The sequence below is a fragment of the Haemaphysalis longicornis genome, unplaced genomic scaffold (assembly GCF_048455015.1).
Source record: "Haemaphysalis longicornis isolate Haplotype H1 unplaced genomic scaffold, Haemaphysalis longicornis Haplotype H1 scaffold_1, whole genome shotgun sequence".
NCBI classification, from domain to species: domain Eukaryota; kingdom Metazoa; phylum Arthropoda; class Arachnida; order Ixodida; family Ixodidae; genus Haemaphysalis; species Haemaphysalis longicornis.
Genome location: NW_027526203.1, coordinates 332,621,202 through 332,637,430, shown reverse-complemented (window position 1 = coordinate 332,637,430; position 16,229 = coordinate 332,621,202). Strand labels below are relative to the sequence as shown.

Sequence of the window (16,229 nt, the reverse complement as noted above, 5' to 3'; positions counted from 1 at the left end):
GGTTGACGTGCCCACTCTTATTCGTCTTTTTTCCCCTGTCTTGTGTTGAAGCAGCCTAAAGGGCTAAGAAGGCTGCTATCTTTTCCGAACTGGGAGAATATAGTGGCACACCTCTCTTCCCCAGGGGGCAGTAGCTGGTTTGCCTCTGTGTGGGCGGTGGACTTCCCCTCTGTGTGCCCTGTGGGCGCCATAGCCAGCACTTGCAGGCATCGGTGCTGGTGAACAAATTGCCTGAAGGCCTACAAAGTACACAAAGGATGCACACTCCTTCACACAAATCTAAGTGGGCATGTTTGAGAACTGAGTGCCGTGTGAGCATACTGCTGCTTTTGCAGAGCTTTGTTCCTGATAATACTGCACTCGGCAATATTGCACTAATTTTGGGACTGCAGTGCATAAAATGTCTATCCTTTTTCAGGATCGTACGATGGCCCGGGAAATCCACGAGCAGTCTGGGTTGCTCTTCATTGAGTGCTTTGTGGACACACCATTGGAAGTGTGCGAAAAGAGGGATGTCAAAGGTCTTTACAGAAGAGCTCGTGCAGGACAAATTAAAGGCAAGTTAATGTATCGTATCCTTCGTCAAAGGGGCCATGCAGACAAAACACATGCTTGGTTCATTCGAAAGATTGCCTCGTTAGAATCGTACTGACACAACTTTAATGTAAACTTCGCTCAAATAAGCTATATAATTAGGAAAAAAGGTAATGGCCATGCGGCCCACGAGCTCATTTCCCGCAACAGAACCATTGATGTCATATGCCCAGCTGTGCGATGGGCTGAGGCTGGCAAAAGCAGGCGCAAATTAAGCAGGGCTTATACTGTGTTTACACAATTGTAGGTCAACCCTTTTTTTTTGTTTTTTTTTTTTTTTCAAATTTGACAATCCATTGTCGGGGGGTCGACTTAGAATCGAAATTGAACCGTGTACCGCTAGTAACGGCAAGAGAAACGAGAAATCAGTGGTGCTACGAGGTGGGGACAGCTTTGCACCCTTGTTTCCATGGTTATGGTCTAAGCGTAGCGTAATTATTTGGCATTGCATACATTCTCGCATCAATAAAGGCGAGGCCGACTTTGAAAGTCACCATTTCCAAATTGTGCCCTTTGTGCACCGTACTTAGAGCGACTAACCTCCCACCATCGCATTCGAAAGTGTACTAAACAATGTGATATGATTGTGGCTATGTTAGCGCCGTGCACTGAATCAAGGAATTCGCTAATACTAATTTTGTTTATTAGAGACGAACGAAATGCTTCTTGAATGCAAGTAATGTACTCGTGAATAAAAGGAAATCACACACGGCCACTTCCGTCAGCCGCCATGTTGTTTGTATTGGTATCGTGCGGCAGTGGCTGCTGTTGGTAGCTTCGATGGTTGTCATCTCGTAGCAAATGTGTTCTTCCCGCTCAACCCACAGCGCTTATACAAAAAACTTTTCTTTTTTAACATCTACTGCGCGCACTACGAGCACACAGCTCTTGTGGGGGCATCAATCATTGATGTAAAAGCCACCGTATGGGAGGCACTGGTAGTTGACGGAAGAGCTTCTCTTTGTGTTGCAATTTTCTAGGCAGCACTCGCATTTTTTTTTTTTTGATAGATGCAATATTTGAGGGGTCGACATACATTCCAGTCGACTTACAATCGTGTAATACATTAATCTTGCTGAACGAGCTATTTGCACTTAAATTTAGGGCACATTCCTTTTATAGCAGTAAGAATTGTGGGGTGAACAATTAGTTACGAACAAACACGCAAACATTGAACAAGTTAGTGCAGCACTTTGCCGGCTGACACTGCCTAGCACAGCTGTCGGACGCATTGGGCTTGTCTGACGCAGCACTGACCAACTGGCATAAGCGGCATGGTCACTTACATGACCATATTTGTCGAGTCATAGCTTACGTTTTAAGAAACGATTAGTATAAACCCTAATGAAAATACAGCAGGTATAGAAGTCCGGCCAGAAGCAAAGTGCGAACATTGGCACTTCAGCAGTATTGCAACGCCATTTGCGAAAGGTGGGCGATAAACAAGATAACCAAACGGGCGCCTGTGAGATGGTAGCAGCCCTGGTCAGTAGGCTATCTTTAGTTTTAAGACCCTGCTCTGGATTCGTCATTGTCGACATCACGAAAACGCACGATTTAAGCATGAGAATTGAAATTCTGGTTTAAAATGTTTAATTTCTCAGTGGATAAAGCATCATTTGCTGCTCGACAAGCGATGAGGGCGCTATATAACACTAAATCTTTCGAATAAAACAAGCGTGTATTTTGTCCGCTTGGCCCCTTTAAGTTTGATGCCTCAGCTGCTACTTGCTCACGCTCCTACCTGAGAAACGCACTGAGAACCTTCCTGAAGTCTCGGCAGGGCAGTCAAGCACTGAGGTTTGTCTAGCCTGTATTGCAAGTGTTAGAAGGGCCATGAGTAAGGTACAAGATTTAAGAGGTGCATTTGAGCATACGTACTAACTCCCAGTTCTCTGCCTAAGCACGAAGGTCATGTTGACTGTACTGGCAGTGCTAGTTATTTATTTCCTTAAAAGCGCCAGAGTAGGTTTTTTGTATGTGTGAATAATTACCGTCATGCTACTGAAGCTGTCAAGAAATGGCAGTGGTGAGCTAAAGAAGAAAAAAATTTAGTGCGCACATGTATTGGTAAAACATTCAGCAGTGCTGTGCAATGGCATTTGTGCAGCCCGGAGCCCTCCACTTTGGCACACCGCACAGCCCAGGTGTAGTTTTGGCATGTAAAAAAACCCTCGGAATAAATCTGAATGTGCTCAGCATTTGTGTGTGATGTAGCCATAAATATAGCGTAGCGTGATTTTTGGAGTAAACACTAACTATTGAGTTTAACCATGTTTTAACTGGCTGACACTGTGTTAGCATTCATGAATCTGTTCAATCACTCGAGGTAACACTGAATGCAAGATCCTGTCAATGTTACCACGAGATTAGTTTGATTGCCAAGGCTGACATATTGAGAGCGAGGAGAGTTTACTGGGAGTTTGATACGGGATCACCTTTGCTTCTACAAAAATTATGGCAGATTGCTGCGTACATTGAAATGCTTCTGTAAAAATGTTTTTACATTGCTTCAGGCTTATGATTTGTCGTTTCACTCTTCTCCTGTTTGGTCAGGCTAAAGGTCAAAGAATGTTTCACGTTTATGCAATACCTCAACAATACCTGAACAAAATGTAATAATTCTGGTGGTGCCCTTGGTACTACTTTGTTAATTAAGTGAGCTATATTTTTCATTATTTGCAAAGAGTTGACCCTGTGTTATAAAACCTCGCATGTATTATTAAAACTGGAATTGTCAGGCCACAAGGAAGGGAAGTGTAAGTTGTACAGTGGTGGCCGTGGAGTGTGTGAAATCAAAGCTGGCCATTGTATGTCTCCCTCACTTTTGGCAGTCTTCATTTAATAGCCGACCTGTGCATCAAAAAAAGGAAAACGTGAAGCATGGAAGCCATCTCCAAGGTGTAATCGGCATAATTTTTGTTATTGCAGAGCTACTTTGTTGAAAAGCAAACCTTTCATCTTGCATGATGCCTGTTCACTCATAAATTCTGATGGAGGCGAAAAGCAAAACCACCCGTGTGTTCAAGATTTCGGCGCACATTAAAGATCCCCAGTTGGTCAAAATTAATCCAGAGCCCTCCACCACGGTGTGCCTAATCGTCTGTGAAGCGCCAACGGGTTAAACCCCACAATCAATCGATGTTCACTCGTAAACGTTTTCGCGTAATGTGTACCAACATTGCTGAGAAGTATGTGGCTCTCGTATTCTGCCAATATTCTGTCATAATTTCTCCGGTCGGTGGTGCCCCGCAGGTTTCACTGGGATTGACATGCCTTACGAGGCACCAGACTGCCCAGACCTGCTGATCAAAGCTGGCAAGGACACCATCAAGGACTGTGTGCAACAAGTTGTCGAGCTCCTGAGGGAAAGGGTAAGCAGGTGGTTCTACATCTTGCTTAGAGCTCGTAAAGGCTACATGCCTGTAGCACGCTAGCGTCTTGTACCTTAGCTAACAAAAAGAAAAAGCCAGTAAAAGAAGGCTGTACGATGTTATAGTAGAATGGAAATATACCTTTTAGAAAAACCAAGCTTCAGATTGCCTAAAAAATCTTTACTTGTAGAAGAAAAAAGCTGCTGTTTTGAAATGGTGCAGAAAAGATCTCTTACTTACAACAGGGGTATATGGGCAGCCTTACTCTTCACATCTCAAGGTCACAATTGTATCGCTTGTTATAGTTACACAGCATTCAGGGGCACCGTGGTCTAGAAGATCCGTGAGGAAGGGTGCTTTTTCTGGGGTGAATTGTAAGGGTGCGTGAATGTTCGAAATTTTGAATGCTTCACAAATTATGTTAATTATTTGACTCGATCTGCAAAACACTTTTACCATGCAAAGCATTCGTTTTTTTAATATAAAATTTTGAATAAGGAAAGTTAATATTAGTGACTTCACTGCACAGCACATTTCCTTGTGCGGGCATTTCTGTGCTGTGCTGAGGCTCTGCAAACAAACAAAAAAAATGCGCATAACACCTTCGTAACTGTACAAACAAGGTTAGTATGGGTGTGTGTGAAAACGTAGGACAAAATTTTTTGTGCAGAAGCACGTAACTTCTAAATAAACAAGCCTAATATTTGGTGCATTGCTTTGCCATTTTCTATGCATAAACCTTTTCAAATTTCTTTATTTTGGTGCAAGTACACCAGCACACAGCGTGCAAAATTCCCTGACCCCCAAAATGAGTTGATTCTCTCTGGTTTAATGAGCAGGTATAACATAAACTGATCGAGTGCACAGTGCACAATAGAGAAACAGTATGGTGGACGCAGTGTAGCACTTCTGACAGTGCTGTGTTGCGTACACACTTTTCATGTGTACCCATCATTTTGGGAAACTAGCCCAACAAAACATTTTAGTGGAGATATTTGTATGAAAACTTGATTTAGAGTCACTTTTCGTTTTAATTTGATTCGTGGTCAAAAGTTCGACATTCGTACACTTCCCGTATATAAACTTGCTTACCTTGCATGTGCAGTAAATTTTTTGTAGTCTTGGAAATTGAACTTTCAGTCTTGGGTAAGAAAACGGAAAAAATGGGAGGGAAATTATATCACATGCGAAAGAACGACATAACGTTAGCACTGTTCTTTCTTTGCTCTCATTCTGGTCTTTGCATTGTTTCCTTTCCCAGAAATAGTGTCCAGTTACTTTTGTCGTCACTGGTTGTAATGGTCATTAAGCTATGGCGCAATGACTTCTAAACCTCAGAGCTTAAGTTGGTTGTAAATTATATTTAAATTTGTCGCTGCGTATGCTCCTTGAGCAGGAGTTGCACCAATCTAAAAGCCACAACCGTAGCTTCTGGCTACTTGGAAACATTTAAGCAGTTTTGGTTGGTTCTTAATCAGCTTTTTTTAAACAGATGTTGAGAGAAAGGCCCTTAATTCTGTCTCTGACATATCAAAACCAGTCTTAATAAAGGGGGTTGATTTCATATACAGAACAAGAAGCAGCAAATGAGTGCTTTTATTTTTTTGCCAGGATTTGTCACAATTCTTGGCTGTAACCACAATACGTGTGGCTGGTTAGATTTTTACCATCCTCAGCATAGAAAAGCCAATTTTGCAAACAACGTTGTTGCGAGCTACGTTCCACCCGGGATTTCAGTCTACTGTACCTGGCAGCCTGTGTTAATTGCCGCTGCCCCCGCTTGTGGTGCAGGGTGTGATCCCTGGCAGCGTGGTGGACTGTGTGAAGGAGCTCTTTGTGAGCCCCGAGCGGCTGCCCGCAGTGGTGGCTGAGGCGGCGGCCCTGCCCAGTGTGGAGATCTCCAAGGTGGACCTGCAGTGGCTGCAGGTGCTCTCCGAGGGATGGGCCACGCCCCTCACGGGCTTCATGCGCGAGGCCGAGTTCCTCCAGAGCCAGCACTTTGGCTGCTACCTCGAAGGTGCCTCTTCTTATTTGTGCTTGTTCGAGCGCAGAGTGGGGGGATAGCCAGAATGAAGGAATCAGTTGTTTCGTGCGCATCTTGCCCGTGAGCACGTGTGAAGTGTCCAAAAGTTGCAACCTTGATCTTCCTATCAGTAATGTCTGTGTTAGCATGGTTGTAAACTGCAGTGACAGTGCCAGACCCCACATTTAAAAATCCCTAGTGGTCTAAGCTAACCCACATGGCTCCCCTGCAGCACACCTAATAAACCACACATTTATTTTTAGCAGCTGCAATGCCATTTTGTTGCTGAGAATGAGATCGGCTTGAGTTCTGGCCATGCTGACCATATTTGGAGGGGAAGTTGGTACAGTATGCACATGACGTTAGGGGCCCATTATAGAAACCCTTGTGAGGGGGACTCAAAAATGAATGTTTTTCTGTCAAAATTTGTGTATTTCTCAGAATAATTCTAAAAATTTCACTCTTTAAGTACTTTCCTGGGGAAGCAATGCACTTGTCCCGATTAATTTCTCAGTTCTTGATTCTGAAACCCTTGCAGAAGAATAGCCCTTAGTACTGCCATTATTTTTTTCACCATTGCCACATCATTAAAACACTTCCCTGTAATGGCCTCGTTTGAAGTTTGATAAATGAGAAAATTGCTGGGGCCAAGGTCCCCCAAAGGTGTAGACGGAATGTTGTTATCCAATTTTTTGTCAGAAATTTCTGCTGTTTGGGCAGTGCGAAGCGAGGGCCGCTCAGCGGCGTTGCACTAATCAGGGTGTTTTGTTTAACTCCATCACGGGACAGCTGAGCACTCTAAAGCCAGAAATACTGGTTAAACATCTGACCTATTAGTGCAAACTCGTAAAGGAGAAGATCAAAGCAGAAGATTAAATTGTTTTCAGGTTAGATCTTATTTTTCTGGCCTTCCTGTAGTCTCCGAAATGGTGCATTTATTAACGGACTTGATTGCTACTTGGTTTCTTGGTCGCACCTGTAATATACCACAATTTGTGTGCTGTGGTTGATTTTGGTCATGACAGTTTGACAAGTGTCCAATGAACCCTTTAGTTCATGGCACACATCAGTGTGGTTGGCTCTGTGATCCTCAGAGTGATTGAGACACGAATTGATATTGCACTTGTTTCATGGGAAGTTTTGTCAGAACCTATTAACGTGAATGCAGAGAAATTCCAATCGATGCTTCCAGTGTGTAAATTGTTTAGTGGGATGAAATATTGTTCTGCTTGCCGAAAAATGCCCAGGCCTAGTCTGGTTTACAGATAAGTTGCGAAGTGCTTGAACCACGAAAACATCTTGTGAACCCCTCCATGGCGCAAAACGTTTTCTTTGAAAGCCTTTGAAAACCTGTAGTATTGCTTGGGATTGGGCGAGTTGGTTCATAATCACTGGAAAACTTTTAGCTGGAACTTAAGGAAATGAAGGATGGTCGAGAGAAACACGGACACACTGCTGACTAACTACTGCAATTTACTGAAGAAAAGCACACATATATATATACACAAAAACGTTACGCAAATTGGTGAAAATTTGGCACATTCAGTCCATGGGATAACCCTGGAGCACCTTCTTTTCTTTTTCGGTTAATGTGACGGAAGCAGTGCTAACGTACATGTCACCCTTCTTGTTGATAGCAAGTGCTTCAATAATTTCTCGTGCCAGGCAATTATGTTTCCGTCCGATAAAACCTCATGACAATTTCTGCTGCCGTTTTCCTCAAGGGAGAACTTGTTGCGCACATGCTGTTCGTTCATATCTGTGGTCACAAAATCTATAAACTAGAGGTGAGGTGCAAGAAAAGTAATGCTCTGATTTAACAGGCCTTTTACCATTGGTGCCGATTAACCCGTTCACGCAAAGAGTAGCCTAGCCCCCCTGTTTTTAGGATTCCCTTTGAAAAAATTTTGTGCGAGCTGCTGGAGATTGATCTTATTCAGCAGTAATCACCTTGTGCATTTGGTTTTTGTTTTGAATTTATTGAGTGGACTGTAGCCCAAGGTTTCTTCCTAATGAGCACTGTTTCCTTTGACGCTTAGGTGGTGTCACCAACCAGTCCATTCCAATCGTGCTGCCTGTGACAACAGAAGACATGAAGCGCCTGGAAAATGAGCCAGCCTTTGCACTGAAGTACAATGGCAAGGTGTATGCTGTTCTACGTCAACCTGAGTTTTATCCCCATCGCAAGGAAGAACGCTCATCACGACAGTTCGGAACCAGCTGCCGTGGCCACCCGTACATTAATGTGAGCATCAGTTGCACTCGAAATGCCGGGTTTTGCCATTTCTAGTTAGCTCTAAAATACTCAGCAATCCACATTTCAGGCACAAATTATTACCTTAAAAACCTGTGTATAGTATGGACTGCAGATGATACAGAAAAGGGGGGAAGGGGGGGGGGGGGGGATTTTAAGGTTAAAGGCAAAAAAAGTAAAAAAAAAAAGTTTCATTTATGTAAAATAAGATTCAAACTCAGCGAAAACATTTATTAGCATTGAACTATGTGCTTCACTCATCGTTGCCCCTGGGTGCACTGTCACCGGACAGTTCCTTGTACGAGAGCTCTTCCCAGAGATAGTCATCGTCTGAGCCATCGAGGGCATTTGATGTACTGAACTCTGAAAAGCTCAACAAACAAGGTTCCCTGGATGCTTGCCCATGCAACCACAGTTGACTTGCAGAGCCTACCTGGCGATGCCTGCTTCAGCTGTCCGGTCTCCTTTACGCACGATGAGAGACAAGGGCATGTCCATTCAGTGCCTCTCTTCTGGAGCGAAATAACAGGGCACTAGGAAGCCACGAGCAAATCTTCAAATGATTCACGCAGCTTTTGCAAAATTGACGCTCGCCAGTGCAACGAAAATCTAGCACAGTGCATGTAGTGCAACTTAGTGCTTTTTCACTGTAAAGTCAGAGCGTGGGATCCTTTTTTATTTTGTGAGCTTCATGGCCTTTGCCTGCAAAGGCTGTATACTAGGAGCTTGGTGTACAGCTCTCTGTTGCCGTACAAACTCCGTCAGGGCAATTTAATTTCCGGAAAGGTTTCATCCCCTCCCGCTGATAGCTTCTTTGCATGCCGTTGAACGCAAAAAAGAGTCTGCTCCTTTTCTTGTTGCCAACTGCAAATGCTGCCCTCTGCCACGCTGAACTGCCTCCCGGCGGCACAGTTGCCGTTGTTCTCTGCAGCTGAAATCACCTTCCTCTTGGAAGTAGTTGGGTACTGCTTTCTTGCTGCCGACATTTTGCTGCCTCACTGTGGAGGGAGGAAAAAAAAAAAAAGCAAGTTCCCGAAAGGCTGCACATCGCATGGATAGCTTGTGTGCTGCCAAATGGTGTCCAAACCCACGCTGTCCCTAGATGATGCCACCTGTGAGCTAGAAGATGGTGACGGTAATGCAGCAATAATGAAACCCAAACATAGAGCTTTGTATCCGAATACAGTACAAGGTGGAAATTTAGAATGCAAATGATTGCAAAAAGGCCTTGTTGCTTTATGCAGACTTCATAGTGTATATATCTCAACTTGCAGACCTTTGGGTATTTACGTGCAGTGACATTTTTCACCATGAAATGCCTGTTGTAACTGTCTACTATATTGTTTAGTTGTTGACTCTGTCTGCAAGAATTTGAAAGTCAGACATAGTGTCTGATTTGCAACTGTATAGCATAAGATAAGCTTATTAGCCGGTTGATGGTTAATAGTGTAGATGAATTTAGCTCGTATTTTAATACCGTAGTATCTAAGCATGGGAAAGGAAATTGCCATGTCTAATTTATGTGTTCTGTTGGTCAGCTATTTTCGGCCTTAAATAGACTCAGTGCAGACAGGAATTCAAAGCTGATGGCAACTGCCAAAGCTCTTTTTGGGGGAGCTTTGTTATGAAATAACTTTATGCTTGAGACATTCAGTTCACCTTTTTTTTTTTAAACTCATGATTAAGTGTCATTGGGTTCAAAAGCAATTTTAGCTATGTAACTTTGCATTGTTTTTAGAACATTGCTGAGACATTAGACTTGTTGCGAATGGAATAAAAAGAGGCCCAGTATTGGTAGACGTCTATTTTTGGTACCGAAAACATGTCCTGTTATTCAGGCTGCTTTTTAGTTGCTGTTAAACCATGTGTGTTGTGCAATTGTGTTTCCTTCTAGATGATTTACGAGAGTGGTGATTGGCTAGTTGGAGGTGACCTTGAAGTCCTGGAACGCATTCGCTGGAATGATGGCCTTGACGAGTACCGGCTCACTCCGAAGGAGCTCAGAAAGATATTCTCAAAGCTTGGGGTATGTATGCCTAGCCTTAGCCCAGTTAGGTACCTAGCAAAAATCGCTGAATTCGTCAATGCACGTAAATGGTTGTTGAATGAATTTGACCCTTCCAGTTTCCACTGAATTTCTACCAGCTGCTGCGTAACGTGATAAGTATGTTCTGATTTCTGCAGTACACAGTACCGCCTTTCTTGACGTTCTGTGCAAATATTTTGCCAGGCGAGAATACAATCTAGGGGTGTGCACATGCGAGAAGTTTTTCTCCCTTCTCTGGGTGAAATAAATTTGCCAGCCCTTAGGGCGCTTTGACATGCTCCTAGTCATGTACACTCTTGTTGCCCGGTTGTCTGTGCCGTCGTAATCATGCAAGTTATGGTCGCTTCCTTTTTGTTTATATTACATTGTGTGAAACAAAGGTGCCGTCTACTCCCCTGCCATCACTTTGAGAATCTTCAAGATCTGCCTGTGATGCTGGCTCATCCACTCTGGCACTACATAGTGCAGTGTTTTGTGCCCTGTGTAACAAAAGAGGAGGCGTCTGGGTAGCATTTCGGCTGGCATACCCACAAATTTTCCCGCCAATTTTTCGCAGGGCTACCATGGTTGCCAGACCAGGACTGCCCCCTGTTGATTAGCTCGCATCATCCGTAAAGGCCGCGGATCTGTCAGCCCGCTCTGGTTACAAACCCCTGCGCGCTCGCACCGCGGGCTCGGCTCGAGCCCGGGTTTTTTTTTCCACTTCGTCCCCATGGTTGCCAGACCAGGACTGCCCTCCCCTTTACGGACTGCCTTTACGGGCCACGGTGCGAGCGAGCAGGGGTTTGTAACCAGAGCGGGCTGACAGATCCGCGGCCTTTACGGATGATGCGAGCTAATCAACAGGGGGCAGTCCTGGTCTGGCAACCATGGTAGCCCCGCGAAAAAATGGCGGGAAAATGTGCGGGTACGCCAGCCGAAATGCTACCGGCATCTGGAACCCACATAATGCAGAGCAAAGGCCTATTTTTGCACCCTGGGAGACATGCAAACGTTGCCCCTTTGCTCATGCAGAGTAGCCATGAGGGCAATGTTATCTGAACAACATCAGGTGCTAAGACTGCCAGCAATGTCATCGCAAAATAGCTAGAAAAGTTGACCAAGACACAAGAGCAACGGATAGTTTTCTGCATAAACTCATGTGAATGCTACATTTAATGCTTAATGCTACATTTGGGACTATCAATATTTAACATAAATTTCTTTTGATCTGACATTTTATTCATGAACTAGTATTGACTTAAATAGTACTTTTTCCAATTCTTGCAATGTGTTAGTTGCTCCATGCAGTCACTGGTAGGGAAGTCTGCAGGTAGCACGCAACAAAACAAGAAGTAAAATTCCGTGGTTTATACCAATTTATTCCATTTCTAGTAACTGGGTTGTGTTCATCGCCGTTATTATGGCACATGCAGAGCTTAGCACTGATCTGAAGTGCAAAATGCTTTAGTAGCAGCTATGCCATCTTCCGATACGGCGGCATCTATGCAGACTGGAGTGTAGCCCTGGTCTAGCTAATGTACCACGAGATGTTGGGCGGCCCGTGCTCACAAAATGCCTTTGCGGCTTGCATTATCGAATGCCATGTAGGTGTCTTGCGCTACAACTGTTCTTTGTTGTGTGCTGCTTGTGAAGTCGTAAACATCAGGCTTGATGCATAGCCTGCAGTCCTGAGTCAATACATATGGACTAAAGCCCAGTGTCTGGGTTGTTGCTGTAGGTCATACCTCCTTGAGTATCATCTGAATTTTGTGTGCAGCTTTCCATGTGCAACCAATTCAAATTGATTTTTCAGGCAGATGCAGTGTTTGCATTTCAACTGAGGAACCCTGTTCACAATGGCCATGCATTGCTCATGCAAGACACGAGGAAACACCTGACAGAGAAAGGCTACAAGAAGCCTGTTTTGTTGCTTCACCCGCTTGGTGAGCCAGTGACCAAGATAATTTGACTGTTGAAACCTTCCAGCCAGGATTTGCTTACTACATATATATAAGCCTGGATTTCAAGCTTAGCTTTGTTAGAAAACACAGGTTGTTGCTCTTAAAAAAAAGTATGCCCAACTACAGCTAAATAGAGTAAAAAGAGGAGCACCAATTACTTTTGTATAACAATCATTTTGTTTTTGTTATAGCCACTGTGTGCATCTACTACCAAAAATATGTAGGAAAATTACAATGCCTTTATTATAGTCTATTTGTGATAATGAGGTTCAACTGTATAATAATGACTGAAGTATTTGTACAGCTTTGAAGAGTCTGGGCCTCCTTTGTTCTCAGATTAGTCGGGCCTTTTTTTGATCCTGAAACCCTGCTTAACACTGCTGACTAGTGTTTGGCTCAAAGTGCATGCGGCAAGAGTAGGCACTGTGGTTCCTTGTCTGCAGGTGGCTGGACCAAGGATGACGACGTGCCCCTGGCTGTGCGCATGAAGCAGCACAAGGCAGTGCTGGACAGTGGTGTGCTGGATCCCAAACTGACAGTGCTGGCCATCTTCCCTTCGCCCATGATGTATGCCGGACCCACTGAGGTACAGTGCGCTGTCTAGTTAGTTAGCCTGTTGAAGAAGGGACCGAGTTTGGTACGGGTTTCAGGATAGAAGCAGCAGGCCAGTATAATGGTATGCCAAGGCTTATATGGGACAGGGCAGTTTTCTTTGGGAACGTGTGCAATGAGCCCAGTTGTGCGACGGAAAGCGTCTGGCACTGGACATTTTTGGCGGGCTCAACTTGGTTCCAAGAACGGCAGTCCCACTGATGGTCCCTCACTGTGCCTTGCGGTTGCAGGTTCAGTGGCATGCCAAGGCCAGAATGGTGTGCGGCAGCAACTTCTACATTGTAGGCCGAGATCCAGCAGGAATGCCGCATCCAGAGACCAAGGAAGACCTCTACGATCCAACTCACGGCGCAAAGGTGCGGTCCTGTATGCCACTCCGAATTGTACAGCTACACCTTGTTATGATGTGGTTGAAAGGGGAGCCACAATCGCTTTCCTGTAGCCACTGCCCACATTTCCCACCAGTACTGCAAAGGGAATTGTGATTAGTACCTGCTTGTACTTGTTAGTTATTACAGCCAGTTCAATCTTTTATGAGGTTTTTTTGTATTGTGCACCTGTCTTCAGTACCTTGGCTGGTCAATTAAACACAGCAGAAAGATATCACTAAATACGCAGCTGGCATTATCATCATTATCCCTTCGTTATCCTGTCTCCCCTTTACCTACTGCAGCTTTGAAGACCAGCCTGTATGGCGTACAAGTGATTTTTGCAGATCTTGTTTGGTTCAACTTACATTTAGACACGCTGGGGGCTGCTGGTTATACCAGAAGCTAATGGCCCTCTGTTGAGCTACTATTTCATTTAGTTGTGGGCATTGACATTGTGCAGGCATGGGAGTTGTGGCCGGGAACATTCGAGCCACCAGCGAAATAGGCAGTTGAATAAGGTTCATTGCTTAACATTTTGCTTGGCCTAGCGTGATGTGTGTTAATCTTCTGGACCTGCAAATGTTTTGCTATGGTTGTGCATATTTCTTGTACTGTACGTAGCTAACTTTTGAGAAATTTCCAGGTTTTTGTTTTGTGAGCAGGGTTCAGCCACAAAAGCTGCATTACTCACAAGTGATTTATTTTCTGACTTGCAGTTATCTGTTCTCGATTGTGCCACAGCAGCTTTAGTGATTATATGCGAGCCCACATTTATGCATATCCCTTGCATTCATGGTGTTGGGTACATTGCAGCAATGCAGCTAGCTTTCAGTGCAAGCAGTGCCCTGCTTAATATCTTGTTAACATTTAGAACCCCTCCACGAGCAGCATTCCATTCTGTAATGGTGCCTCCATGGTGAGTTAATTGCTGTTTGCAAATAATTTTCTTTTCGTGTCGGGAACCGGTCTCAAGCTGCCCCATCGGGACTGTGGTGTGAATAGGCAGAACAGGATGGGAGTGCAACTTGCGGGTTAACCACGTTCATCGTGGCAGTAGTTCATGAAAGTTCCTCACAGCACAACAGGGGCCATCCTGGCCTCATCTCAGTAGGCTGTCCCACGTTTTCTGGGAGACTCCCATCAGCCCACGTCGTGTCGTACCATGCCTGTTGTGATCAGTTGGCTTCTTTACGAAACCGTGTGATGCAACAGCAGGAACAAAAAGTGATGAATTACCACGCACACTTCATGGCTCCTTTCACTCGTCCCTTCGGCAGGTGCTTGCCACCTCTCCTTGGGATGCAGCTGTCGGGTCCGAGTGCTGGCGGTAGTAACCTTGCCTCTTCCCTGTTCACCTCCCAGGTGCTGACCATGGCCCCCGGACTGACGCAGCTTGAGATCATTCCCTTCCACGTTGCCGCCTACGACATGAAGAAGAAGAAGATGGCCCTGTTTGAGCCTGAGCGGAAAGAGGACTTCCAGTTCATCTCTGGCACCAAGATGCGCAGCTTGGCACGAAGTGGCCAGGAGCCACCGGCAGGCTTCATGGAGCCGTCTGCCTGGAAGGTTCTGGCTGAATATTACCGCTCCATAGCAAACTGATGTATAGTACCTTTGCTGCACTGTCCCTCTTCTGCTCGTTTGCTCCGGTTGTTCCTTCCGCCTTCATTTCCCTACTGCTTGAGTTGCCAGCTTCAAAGCGTGTTTGGAATTTTAAAAGTGTTGTGTAGTGTGCATGCTACATAGGGGAGGAGGCAACCACTACGCTTTGAAGATTTTGTGTGCCAGTCAGGAGTATTCGTTTCATCTGCGATAGAAGCCTGCTTTGCACAGACTGAACTAGCTGGCCGGGCGGTTCCCAATGGTGCAGCTTTTTTATGGAAGTTGTGTGCAAAGACGAGCAAGGAACGTGCCTCTTAGGTGTGGAGCTGTTTCCAGTTGCTTAGAAATAAAGGTAGTGCACGTTGCGGCCCCAACAAGCCATAATATATGAATCTAATCTGTTGGCATTGATAGGCATATTTAGTCTTTTTTTACACTTGCATGCTCTTTTACTGTCTTGCTGTCCCTTTCTTGTTTGTTGTACCAAGAAAGAAAGCGCACATGTGCTAATTATTTTATACACCCTTTTGTTGTTGTATACTACTACCGCTTGCTTCAGCATAAAACTGCGTGGTGCTCAAGTGTGAAAAACATGAACCGCTGAGTAGGTGCAGAACAAAGAGGGGAGCTGTCTTTTATTATACACTGTAGTTGTATTTTGTAGTCAAGTGGGACCAATGTGCTGAACATGCGCACACAGTATTGCGGTAGCTTAGGAAGATTGGGAAGTGCTGTGGCAGGTACATGTGTGTGTATTTTTTTCTTGCGTCAACGATGCTGATGGAAAGTTTAAGCTTGCTCAGCTTGCTGGCATGCCGATAATTCGTCAGAAACCAAGTCATGACTGCTTCCCCCCCCCCGACACTTTATACCACTTGTAGGAATCTTAGTGGCGCAGCAACTACACATGTTGCACCTTAAGAGAACGTATTGTGATCTTGTGCAATTTTCACTACAGTTGTTATTGCAAGAGTTTCATTTATTTGAAGATTTTTTCATATACACGTTTTAATAAAGGTTGTTTTTAAATGCAAGTTACTGCTGTAATCTGTCAACTTCAGTGCTGGTCTGAGAGCTTGTTAATAAAACTGTTGTAAGTAAATCGCGCACGTTCACCCATTTGTCTTCTGGCTACCATTGGAGGATGGTGTGGAAAACCGTTCAGGTCGTGACTGCTGCATCAGAAGTGAAGGACACGCTACATGTTGACTGTTCACCACTGATGTGCAAGGGACCAGAAAGCGCTGATCTGTACAAATTGCCTTCCGAATGCAGAGGCATTCAAGTCTAGTTCAAATGCAGTTTGTGCCTCTGCCAAGAATTTATCCATGCCTACTATCCTCTTGCCACTCTTGCAAGGAGTGCTGGAAAGTTGAGCCCCAGCCCGTACTGCTTTCAAAATAGTTGAT

General features: G+C 44.7%; 1 protein-coding gene across 2 annotated transcripts in view; it reads left to right on the top strand.

Annotated features, from left to right (window-relative positions):
• Positions 1-15,854, top strand: part of Papss (3'-phosphoadenosine 5'-phosphosulfate synthase) — a 64,451-nt gene extending 48,597 nt beyond the window's left edge. For both annotated transcript variants that reach the window (XM_077683767.1, XM_077683760.1), the window contains exons 4-12: positions 419-557; positions 3,850-3,968; positions 5,760-5,985; positions 8,031-8,236; positions 10,140-10,271; positions 12,088-12,217; positions 12,679-12,821; positions 13,078-13,203; positions 14,581-15,854. In XM_077683767.1, coding sequence (XP_077539893.1) covers positions 419-557; positions 3,850-3,968; positions 5,760-5,985; positions 8,031-8,236; positions 10,140-10,271; positions 12,088-12,217; positions 12,679-12,821; positions 13,078-13,203; positions 14,581-14,820 — 1,461 coding nt within the window. In that variant the 3' untranslated portion in view covers positions 14,821-15,854. The remainder of the gene's footprint in view (positions 1-418; positions 558-3,849; positions 3,969-5,759; positions 5,986-8,030; positions 8,237-10,139; positions 10,272-12,087; positions 12,218-12,678; positions 12,822-13,077; positions 13,204-14,580) is intronic.
• Positions 15,855-16,229: the final 375 nt, after the last annotated feature.